We start from the raw sequence: 12768 nt of genomic DNA, 5'->3' as shown, positions 1-12768 counted from the left end.
AACATAAATTTACATACTGTAGGATGATGACATCATGTTACTCATCCTCTTGTTAATATATTAAAGCAAAAAACTTTTATATAAGGGACACTTCCAGGACCAAGAAAGTGTCTCCTCATTGGAGGTGTCCCCAAACAGAGGTTGGCCATAGTGTTAAAAATATATGGTGCAAAAGGAGGGGTTCTACTGTAATAATAAAATCAATGAACGCAAAAGGAAAAAATACAGGTCTCCCTCCAATTAAAGACCACTTTTGGGACAGGGCTTTCATGGTCTTTATCAGCTGTGGTCTCTGTTTAGAATAATAAAAATAAAAGACATTTGTTAATTTGAGACCACAGAAAAATGGTCTTTAATTGGAGGTGGTCTTTATTGGGAGGGGTCTTTCATTAGAGGGAAACCTGTAGTACAAAAATGTATGGCGTCAAAATACTTTGTGATATGCTACTAGTCAGTGATTTGCTTCTGTGAAAAATGCAACTGAAGGTATGTCTCTTTACAATACCTAAATCATCTGTTACCTGATTCGTCAATTTGTTGACGTCAGTTTTTAGAAAACAAGACGTCAACTGATTTATGTCTATGTATTTTAGGCCTGGTAATTCCAAAAATATTGGTGAAGGAAATCTTTATTCTATAATTGGCAGGAGCATAAAGGAAACAATTTACAATATTAACAAACACGCGAAGGTGAAATTATAATTCTCTGAATAGTAAATTTGTAAATTCTATAGACCAGTGCAGTTTAAGTCATCTTAGTTGAATGTACTTCTGTGGCTTGTAACCTATTTCAAACGTATACTTTGTAATAATTTTTCATGAATCATGCTACACAGATTGATTCTGAAAAAAACTCTGTATCCTAAAGGCTCTAAAACCGAAGGATGGATTCCAATGAAACTTTGCAAATATACACAGATCCTTATACGGTATAGAGAATGTCCTAACTAACAACATTCTTTTTTTAATTTCTAAGCCAAAAAATCAACTAAAAATTATTTCAGAAAGGGCTTTGACATCACAAAACCAGCAGTGCTTATGGCATATTTAGAATGAAAAAAAAAAACCAATTGAGTTTAAAGCTTGTTATCTATTCGATTCTTTTAAACGAGCAAATCAATGTTTATGAATACCTGAAGATAGTACAAATGCAGCAATGCATTTAATAAATACAAAAACTACGATGGTTCAACCATCATTATCAAGTAACTAAACTGCTAAACACTGAGCTTATATATAGCTACGGATTAATGAAAAGCCTAATGATAATGCAGACCTGTCAAGTCTCACACATTTAACTTTGACCTCGGTCTATATATTCTCAGGCATTCTAGAATTTCTTAAAATTATATTTTTTTATAGTGCTATTTACTTAAGACAAGTATACAACATGTACAAACACGACTATCGGCACTAGCGATCCTGTAGCGATTGTCAGTGTTCAACATCGCCTCAGCAGAAACTGAAGAAAACTAAATAGGATATCAAAGTGGCACTTTGTATCAATGTATTCACTGTGAAGGTGTATGTTTTTTATATGTGTATGTTTATATGTGTATGTTATATCCCAAAAGTAATCTAAAAAAAAAGCCCATCTCGAAATTAAGCCCATGGGCTTCTAATCATGATAATATGAGCTTCTCTTGAGATAGTAATTACATTCAGACTGATGTTATCTTTGATTAGTATGACAGCTTGTCAGTATCAATATTATTTTATTGTACTAGCATGGTTACAATTTAAAAAAATATTAAACAAAATTTCAAATTCCATAGTTGGAAAATGTATACTGGAAATTACAAAATTTACAGCTTTCATTTTGAAAAGAAGACCCCTCTTTAGTTTGCAAAAGTAATCTTGAAAAGAAGCCCATCTTGAAAAAAAGTCATCCAAGGGTCGTAGAAAAAAAAAAGAAACACAGGGCTTCTATTCGAGGTTTTATGATAGAGCAGTTTGATTGATACTCTGGAGGTCCCATATAAATGTTGTAAATTCAAGCACTTTCATATTTAGTTGTAAATATCTCTTACTAAAAATAAATTATTTAAAGAACTATAAAGAATAAAAGATTAATATACCTGAAAACTTTGTCCTCAAGGCATCGTCTGACTTGAGAAATGGGAGCTGGTAACGGAATAGTACGACCAATTTCTACTACAATATCCTTCTCAAGAAGTTGCTCCTCATTTAATATCACTGGTTCCTTGCTACCATCACCGACTACTATCACCTGGTGATAGCATAGAGGTAGATTGTTACAATCAAAATATTTTTCACACTGGAGGCCTGAAGCATTAGTACCCCATCTCCAATAACTATAGCATTACAATCTTCATTTCTATCATGTCCACAAGTACAAACTTCATTATATAGGAGTGATGTTTTGCCCTACATGAGGTGTTAACGTACCGAATACTCAGTATATCCCCAAATACTTGCGAAAAAATTTGCTAGTGGGAATATAACCCACGACCTCCAGATAATTAGCCTGGCACCATAACCACTAGACTACCGAGTTTGTGCTTAGTGACTAACTAGTGTTGTATCCAACCACCAAGTAGCAGTGGGTACTGCAAATGCTATTTCTAGGGGTTTTTGCGTCAGGCTAGTTATCTGGAGGTTGTGGGTTCGATTCCCACTTGGATCACTTGTGAATATTTTTCGCAATTATTATTTTGGGGACGTACTGAATATTCGGTACAACATGTCAGGTAGGGCAAAACGTCAATCCTATGATATTTTCCTGATGCCAACTCACTTCGAAATAACTTCATTGTAACCATCATCTCCACCATCAGTTGTCCTCTTAATCATCATTATCCAAGCCCGTAGCCAGGGGTGTTAAAAAAAACCCACTTTTCCAGAAATGCCCTTTTAAATCATTACTAAAAAGTACCATTTGCATGACAGATTTTGAAATTAACTCCAAATTTTTGAAATTTGGCATTTGGTGTTATATTTTTAAAATTTAACCCAATTATGGTGGGACATAGGTGGATGTGGACTCAAAGTGCCCTTTTGAAAAAATTATAACCCCTCTTTAAAAATCCTGCCTACGGGCTTGTTATCCTCATCGTCATCATTATCACTATATTCATAACTTTCATATTCGTCATAAAAATAATTTTGACATCAAGATCATCAGCTACTACCAACGTTACCATTATTATGTTATCTACATCTTAACCTTCATCATCACCATTACTAACACTACCAGAAACATCACCACCATCATTATGATCATATTATAACCACCATCACACACAACTATTCCCACGATCATAATCATCATCACCATAACAACCACCATCATCATCACTATCAACATGGCCTGGACACCAAGGGAGAGGTAAAGGAACTTACCTTGTTGTTGAAGGCAACAACCCCAACTCGCTTGTCCAGTTGGTGCTTCTCCATCCTACTCAGTTGTGTATCAATAGCAGATTGCATAGCCTAGTATATAAAATGCATAAATAATCATTTTTTACTTAAATAGACTGACTATTCTCATAATTTTAATTATTAATAGCTAGCATCAAATCTATAGTGTGCATCAAGTGACAATGTTGCATGGTCTTTACCTGTAATCGTGATATGTACACCTTATGTTGCGGGGAGGGAGCACCCGGGAATGCTACATAACGTTCGTCATCAAACTGTTTACGTGCCTCCATCCGAGCAATGCTTTCATCATTTGATCGTATCGCTGGATCATTTCCATTCACCTAGATAAATCATTCAAACACATTTTGTCAGTTTTTCATCACATATTAATAATTGAGGCTTATTTCATAGAAAATACATTTGCTGAGGGTCTAGTTTTTTTAAATAAAATCTGGCAAATTTACACTGTAACATTGTGGTCGAATTTTCTACACAAAGCTGAGTAGGCATAGTTTTGTACACAAACGCTAATTGGTTGGCTCTCCCAGTGCCTGTCTCTTATACACATCTAGATGTGTATAAGAGACAGCTCCTATATTTAGTATGTGTTCCATACAGTAGGTGTTAGGTCTAATGGCCAGGGTAAAAGCTTTACCAAAATACATTACATACTGTATTATTGTTATTACATATAACTTGGACCATGATTGGATTGACCTTTAAGCTTACCTATAACATTAAATAACAGTTTTGTTGAATGCATTTTATTTGAAAATAAATATTTTTAGTATTGTTAATGTTAAACATTAACAATACTAAAAATATTTATTTTCAAATAAAATGCATTCAACAAAACTGTTATTTAATGTTATAGGTAAGCTTAAAGGTCAATCCAATCATGGTCCAAGTTATATGTAATAACAATAATACAGTATGTAATGTATTTTGGTAAAGCTTTTACCCTGGCCATTAGACCTAACACCTACTGTATGGAACACATACTAAATATAGGAGAGTATTTCATAATTAAAGTTAGCCTTCTATATGCTTTACATTTATTAAACTGGCGATTAGATCTAACACAGGTCTATGAAAGACATATTACTGGAAGAATATCCCATAATGTTGTAGCTAGTAGTTAATGCATTGGTATTTGAAGTGCCTTTCCCAGATCACAAGCAAGTGACTTATCTGGGACTCGAACCCACAACTTTACAAGTAGAAGCACTAAGCTATACACTTGTGCCACATTTTTCCAGAAAACCAGAACAACAAAACATGGAATAAATGTCACATACTTGTCCATCTATTACTTTGCTGATATATGAAAATGCTGCAGAGCAATTATCACAGAAGATTGGTTCAGTTGATGAAGAAGAATTGCTCGACTTTACTAATGATTCAAATTTAACAGCAACAACATTTGTATCAGCGCGTCTGTATTTGATTTGTTTGTTCTCTGTTGAAGGAAAAGTTGAAAAATTAATACCTTTGAATTGTATTCTCATCAAAGAATTGTAAAAAGTAATGATAATAATACACAGTTGTACCATTTTTGAAAGAAAAAAGAATGATCAAATGGGATTACTTGTCAAAGAGGAGAGGATTCAAGACAATTATAGAGGAAGCGGTTTGGTGCAGCAGCAACGGTTTGGTTTCCCAACCTTGAGGTCAGGGTTTCAATCCCTCGCTGTGCAATTCGTTTGTGTCCTTGAGCAAGACACTTTATCTGCATTGCTTCTCTCCACCCAGGAGTATAAATGAGTGCCTGGTGGGGGTTGCCTGCTCCTACGCTGATTACCAGCAGCAACACTTAGCATATGTGGACCAACAAAGAAGAGGTGCATTATAAATGCCCATACCATTACCAGTACCAGAGCATTCAATAAAAAAACATAGTAGGTACATTATTTTAGTGAACAACAAATGATTATACAGTAATTGTGCTAGCTTTTAAAACATTAAACATATTTTCAATGGAGGAAAGGATAACTAGACATCATACCCACGTTTGTGAGTAAAATTTAACCCTATAACCATCAACCAAAGTTTAACCGTCTAGTGCAAAAACCATGTAGGGTATATGTGGTATATTCCCAACAAAATCACTTGCAGATTTTTTTCCTGAAGAGTGATGATCATATCACCTTACCTTCATCTTTCTTCTTCCTTCTGTTCTCTGGTGGTAATGGAGGAGCAACATTTGCTGAAATATAAAAAGAAATGATGAATCGTTTTTAAATCATTTAATTATTATTTTATTATTATTAACATTGTTCTTCTTTTGCTTCATTAAAGAAATTACAACCCAAATAAATTCCTGCAATATTATGCACAGCACCACCAATACTGCACCTCATTTACTTTATAAATGTTATTAAATGAAAACTTAGAAAATTTAAATGGCAACTGTTTCTTCATGACAATGACACTGAATCATAATCTAAACCAAACCCTGAAAGTTTGTTCCTAATTTGGGGCAGATAAAAGTGTTAATGACAGTTACAGTAAGACTGGAAGGAATTATGTGTATGTCATCTTTGGTGCTAGGGAATATTTATGTTATTTTTAGCTAGCCAACACCATCAAACATATTATAATTATTTTATTTCCTCTCACATAGCACATTGTGGCGAGTACAGCAGCAGAGCAGTGAGTCAGGGCGCGTTGCTAACTACAGCCTTAACAATGGGTGCTGGTTCAAGTCACTCGTCATCCAGGGTTAGGTTGGTAGAGAGAAGTCTTCTTCAATATAACTTAAAAGAGAGGTCCATCTGGCTTGTGTGCACTTTTTGAGCCCATTGCATCTTTTGGAAGAATTGGGGTTACCCTGATGCTATGCCTCATTTCAGTCTCTGTCGCTGTGGAATGATGTGAACATGAAACTAAACACCTCTCTACGGCTGCTACAGTAGTTACAGACCACGCCCATATGCAATTAGAGGTTAGGGGTTATTCTCCTCCCTTTATCCCAACCTTTACGTCACTTTCAAGGAAAAGAAAATTAGAAATAAATGAAAATAGCTTACCACTTAATTCAGAGTACTTGTGTGGCTCATGAGCCCCGAGCTCTGCATATATACCTTCTGGTATTTTGGCCTTCGCTGCTTTTGGTATATTGTTATCATATATAGCTTCTGGTCCGTTAAATGTCCTATTGTCGTATATTGCCTCTACCAAAAACATAATAATAATAATAATCATAATAAGGTAGAACCTCGTTTTTACGTACTCCAGTTATACAAACCCTCAGTTTTACGTATGCCTGTTATTGACGATGACGTCATCAAAAAGCCCGAAAATATTCAAAACAAACAGCCTTTTTCAGAGCAACCGTAAGTAAAAAGACTATAACAATAAACTATAACAATAAACAAACCATAATGCAACGTATTTTCATTAAACAGCCACGTTGATTGAGTCAAATACCAGGTTGTTAAAATCTAAACCATGTGAACTGAGCAAGATGAACAACTACCGATGGTGCTGAAAATAATTGCTTTCCTCCTTAGCTTCGTGTGGAAAACTCGTCTGGTCGAATTTTCTACACAAAGCTGAGTAGGCATAGTTTTGTACACAAACGCTAATTGGTTGGCTCTCCCAGTGCAGTGCACATGGTTGCTGTTTCATGTACACAAACGCTAATTTGTTGGCTCACCCAGTGCAGTGCACATGGTTTTAGTTTGTCTCAGCAGGCCCAGACAACAACACCACAGCTCTGTTGTTTAGAATAGCAATGAAGGGAAATTCTTTTGTCATATAGGTAATCTTACAATATTTTCATATTCTTTAGTTAAATAAAAAATATAAAGTGATGAATTAATGCACTAGACACATGGTTTATTTGAACACTTTATTATGACATCGTAAAGTAATGAATAAAAACACTAAACACATGGTTTTATTCATAGGCCTAGAGGCTTAGGTCTAGACTAGGTAACAGCGTTCGTTCATAACATACGTTTATTGAGTGTTACGTACGTATAAGGTCAAAGGTTACGACAAATTTAACCCAACCTCAATTTTACGAATTCCCCGATTTACGTACACTCTCCGGTCCCGTACCATACGTAAAATCAAGGTTTTACTGTAATAATAATAATAATATAATTAATTTAATCTACTCAAACCAATTAAATATACAATTAAAATTACTTGATCTGCTTAGCAAACGAAAATATAATATACTCAGGGAAAGCAACTTAGCATTTGGGGAGTGCTCACTAAAGAAATCCCATCCAATCAAACTATAAGGCGAAAGTATTTATATTAAAGCCCTAACTCTAATAGAAGACATTTTAATATATATATATATATATATATATATATATTTGATATTATTTTTGCAGACAACTTACCTTCTGAAGCACTAGGCTTTTTGCTTGAAGATCCACCAACATTATCATATACACCTGTGACATAAATAAAATATAATATATTTTTATAATGAAGAAATGTGCCAAAAATATCAGTAATGGATCCAAGAATTCTAAAAAAATAAGGGTGCCTAGGGAGGGAATTTTTCAGTCTAGACCACTAGAGGTAAGAAAATTTACTATTATCTCACCTCTAGATGGCTGGAAATGGCACTCTCAGGACTAAATTTGATTAATATTTTCCTTTTCTTCTCCATTTTTAAAAATAATTTTGAAAAATTTGGGGGGCCCGGTCCGGTTGGGCCCCTAACCCCTGAAAATCAGGGTTGATTGGCCAGCAAGTTAAAACAGAAATCTTTATGGATAGGTCTGTTTCTGAGGTTCATTCAACCATCAGTAACCCCAGATATTTTGGTAGGTACCTGTAAAATGGTAACCAGAAGGCTAAATCCATATCCCAAATCATATCGTCCCAAATCCACTATCTTTTTGCGTAACAAGGTACGATTTATACGCCTGCAATCATAAAATGTCATGTCTAAGGGCTACAGCAATGTAGTCAGTCTAGCTTTAAATCCTTTAATATAGTCCAAAAACCTTTGTATTGTAAGGGTAATAATATGCACATTTGATTTAATAATGGTCTGAAATGTGGAAATATCTACAGTGAACAGAAACCGATGTGATGCCAAAATAAAATGAAACCACAAATAACTAAAATATATAAATGGTACTACTGTTAATATACAACATGAACATAATGTAAAAATATCTACAGTGAACAGAAAGATGTGATGCCAGAACAAAATGAAACTAAAATTTACATATAAAACTAGCACTACTGTTTACATACAACATTAATCAAATTTTCAATAAAAAAAAAGACTTGCATTGTTTTTGTAATATTTGAAATTTGATTAATATTGTAAGTCTTTTTTTATTCAATGCATTTTATAAAGAATAAACAGATAATGTTATGTCCTAATAGTAACCAAGCATAAACAAAATATTATGCAAATTAATATGCAAATTAACATACAAATATACTAGCAAATATTATAAATACACATGCAAATTAGGTGTAAATGATGTGAACATGAGAAATTATTATGGGAATTATTTTTCAATTCATACATAAAGTGGTGAGCGGTATCACATGCTCTATCATCTCTCTCTTTCCCTCTCCCTTTCTTTTCATTTCTATTTTGTTCCAAACTACAGTTTCCCACTCAAACCTTTCACAAACTTAAGTAGCTTAGTGTTATTCAATCCATTACAAAGTCTAAGCACTCAGTTATTGCTGTTTATGCAAATAAGTAATTGTGTACATGCAAGTTCATTTTTATATGAAAAATAAAGAAAAATTGAAATATAACTTAATTTGTCTGTGCCTCAAATTGCCAGTAAATGGTGCAGTGATGTGTGTGGTGTTTCTTTTCTGGTAGCTTTTTAATTTACGGTAATTTTGGTATATTCCATCTGTAGAGCCTTGAGCACTACTACAGTGGGTTTGTGCAGTTAACATAGATCGTGGAAAGTGATGATTTAAAACATTATTTAATACTAAAATTGTCTATAATAGAGCAATGGAAACTGAAACAGATAAGTACTGCAATATCTACCCACAGATAATCTCTCCATTTTCATTAAAGGAAGTAACAATCATCTAATTGCAATATGAAGTGGTTTTGACAAGTTTTGTAATGTACAATGTCCATATTCTATTAATTTGTTTAATAATATGCAATGTGCAATGCATTATAATTCAATGTAGTTTATAAATATGTACAAATAATGTAAATATAATAAATAAATTATATAACAAGTATAATATCAATATTTTCAATATTAAACTATAACAATAATAGTGTTAACAGTGGCAAAGGCAGTGACAGCAACAGTAAAATAGCAATAATTAAATAATAATAATAATAATAATAATAAAAAACGGGGGGAGGGGTCCAGTCGTGGCCCCACTTTTTGGCAGAGAATATATGTCTGTGCAGATTTTTGTATGATCGGCTCAATCGCAATTCATATTCCCATTCACCTTACTAGTCGGCCCCCACTTTGAAAAACGTTCTGCCAGCCATGATAATAAAATAATAACAATAATAACAAAATAATAAAATCATAATTTTCTAATAATTATGCATACAAACATCAGCAAACTTAATTTAACAAGGTGAATGGATGATGTGGATAATTGCAGAGACAATATGCTAAAGTATAAAACGCAATCTTAGATGATATACTGTAAATGTACTTAAAATTTCCAGTTATTTTTATATTTGCGATAGGTTAGGGATATTTTTGGTATGAATCACAATAAGTGGATTTATACAATTAATATACATAGTGAAAAGTAATGGTTTAAAAGAACATCAAATATTAAAAATTGTCTTCAGCAGAGCAATGGAAACTGAAAGATAAAAAGTACTGCAATATCTGCAGACAAAACCACAGATAATCTCTTATTGTCATTAAAAACAGTAACAATCATCTAATTGCAAAATTTAGTGGTTTTGACAAGTACTGCAATGTACAATGTCCATATTCTATTAATTTGTTTAATAATATGCATTATTACTCAATGTAGTTACAAATAATGTAAATAAGATAATAAATAAATTATATATAAAGAAGAATTAAACAAAAAGGCAAAAAATGAACTTAAACTAGTCATTAATAACGACATAATCGACATTACTCGAACTGTCAATTCCAATAATAACCAGACTAACATTTAAATGGTATTTTGAACTCAATTAAAAGTGTCATTATATTCTGGACATCACTGATGACTTTCCCATTTTGCGTTCATACAATACGATAATAAAATAAATAATAAAAATATTACGGAAATAAGAACGAAATTTATAAACAACACAACACTTAATAAACTTCTTTCTGCAAAAAACAGAGAAAATTGGAATGATGTTTTTATTTTAAACGATCCAGTGAAGGTTACAATTTACTTAATAACAACCTTATTACCTGTCTCTTATACACATCTTATAGTGGTTAAAGTAACATAACGGAAACAAAAAATGAATGCATGACTAGTGACAAACTAATTGAACAACAATCAAACCTTGGACTGCTTGATTCCTACGGGAACCTCTTATTATACTTTCTCCATAAGTTGCTGAAAGGAAAAACCACAAATAAATCTAATGTATTTTTAAATCTGGGAGTGGAAACAATGCCTAAAACCAAGGCCAGACTGCCTATAAATGGTCCATATATTATGTTCATGACGCATTAATACTCTACCGGTAGTTGTAGATCTTTCCAATAGTCTAGTCAATGGGCATATACTGTACTTATTGGTCTGCTCAAAATCAAGGAAACTATAATTACACTATTGGTTTCACAAAGGATCGGATAGGTTAGTATTTTTGGTATGAATCACAATAAGGCCTAAAAAAAAATTTTCCCCTTTTATTTTTACTGCCACAATATTCAGCAAAGATCTTGAAATCTATAAAATCAATTAAATAAGCCTTTAAAGGGCCCCTGTCATATTTTTTGTCCTTGGACCACTTTTGAAACATTTGCGTGATGCCTAACCACACCCTCTTTGCTCACATAAATTTGTATCATGAAATTTAAATAAAAATGTCTAGGGTCGGCCGATTTCTTTTGTCGGGTTACGCCAACAAAACTTTTTTCTGTTTTAGGCCTAAGAAAGAATAACGTACTAAGACCGAAGACTTATTTCCAGTGGGGTCCTTCTGGTTGGGATTGGGCAGTACACCGGGAGACAATCCTCTAGTCTTTTTCAAAGAGTATACTGTGTACTGAGTTCTATAGCATGGACATGGGCCATAAATGCACACAGGACCAACTGCAAGGATCTCCTCAGTTCAACGCACAAACAGTGGCTACCATTAGTTTAACCAACTGAGCTATGCTACTCTCAAATGGATCTGTTTTCAGCCATAACATTCAATAAATGCTAAAGAACTACACATTCCTCCTTTTGAAAAGCACACATTTCCAAACAAATCTTTATTTGGTGTTGAAAAAGTGAGCATTTAAAAAAATTCTTCAAAGAAATGACATTGAAAATACACAATATACAATCACTCATCCAAAACTACAGAGCTTTTGTTGAGTAATTGTTCATTTTTTAACACCTGACAAGTTGTCCTCAGCAGTCCTACTATGTGCCTTTGAAACACCACCTAATACCCATGAGGACAAATTTTACATGGGAGGCATGCTAAATTTTACATGGAATTTTAACTGCACTGCTACTGTATATTGAAATGATAGCAATTAATAATAATTATGATCCTCAAACTGCACTTACATTAAGTAATAATAATATTATATTAAGTAACGGTAATAATATTTCAATACATAATTTGTGATAGAAATTATAGCAAAAATTTGAGGTTGGCGCACGTGCAGGTCGGAGAGCTTCGTATGCAGTTTTGTGTAATCTATTTAATTTCCCAGGTGGAAACATAAATTTACAAAATGTTAAATCATATATTACTTATATAGGATAATGTACAAAAAAAAACAGGAGGATACAAAATTTCAGTCTTGTGAAAAGCAACACAGCCAACCTAGATCATCCTTGAGTACACTGCACACAATCCTTCTGCAATAGAAAGGGATTACGCCTGCAAGTTCGGCTGAAACACCCAGAACTACCCCCCTAGTCATCATCGGATACGATGGACAGCAAGAATAGACTAGAAAAAAAATCTGAAAAAAATGAGTTAGAGGGAGTGGAATGTTAGAAGCAATCCACATAGCCAGATATCATAATTAATCCCTTCTGGTCACCCTAAGCCCTGTTGACACTTGATTTTACTCTTTGTATACAAATGGTGGGCATTTTAAAAAATGGCTGCCAAATTTATCTAAAATGTGCATAAAATTGAAACTAAATAAGCTACAGATATGATTTTGGTGTCTAAACTCATAATTTCTAGACAGGCAACAAACTAGACATATAAAAACTACTGTCACTCAAGCCAGAATGGAACAT

General features: G+C 33.4%; 2 protein-coding genes across 4 annotated transcripts in view; both read right to left on the bottom strand.

Moving 5' to 3' along the window:
- The window catches only part of LOC117104985 (circularly permutated Ras protein 1-like), a gene marked incomplete in the record, with an annotated part of 43532 nt that extends 39178 nt beyond the window's left edge, over window positions 1–4354 (bottom strand). Inside the window, 4 exon segments of the mRNA XM_033245963.1 lie at window positions 2079–2230; window positions 3364–3453; window positions 3582–3725; window positions 4346–4354. Coding sequence (XP_033101854.1) covers window positions 2079–2230; window positions 3364–3453; window positions 3582–3725; window positions 4346–4354 — 395 coding nt within the window.
- A 247-nt stretch (window positions 4355–4601) lies between these two features.
- LOC117105043 overlaps window positions 4602–12768 on the bottom strand; it is a 13585-nt gene continuing 5418 nt past the window's right edge. For 2 of the 3 annotated variants that reach the window (XM_033246043.1, XM_033246042.1), the window contains exons 4-8: window positions 10855–10908; window positions 7743–7796; window positions 6414–6557; window positions 5537–5590; window positions 4602–4843 (exon numbers count right to left, since the gene is read on the bottom strand). In XM_033246043.1, coding sequence (XP_033101934.1) covers window positions 4617–4843; window positions 5537–5590; window positions 6414–6557; window positions 7743–7796; window positions 10855–10908 — 533 coding nt within the window. In that variant the 3' untranslated portion in view covers window positions 4602–4616. The remainder of the gene's footprint in view (window positions 4844–5536; window positions 5591–6413; window positions 6558–7742; window positions 7797–10854; window positions 10909–12768) is intronic. The other variant, XM_033246044.1, reaches the window with a different exon arrangement.

Source organism: Anneissia japonica, unplaced genomic scaffold (genome assembly GCF_011630105.1).
Source record: "Anneissia japonica isolate Jap-2015-1 unplaced genomic scaffold, ASM1163010v1 scaffold287834_len5846547_cov211, whole genome shotgun sequence".
NCBI classification, from domain to species: domain Eukaryota; kingdom Metazoa; phylum Echinodermata; class Crinoidea; order Comatulida; family Comatulidae; genus Anneissia; species Anneissia japonica.
This window is presented reverse-complemented; position numbering and strand designations above follow the sequence as displayed.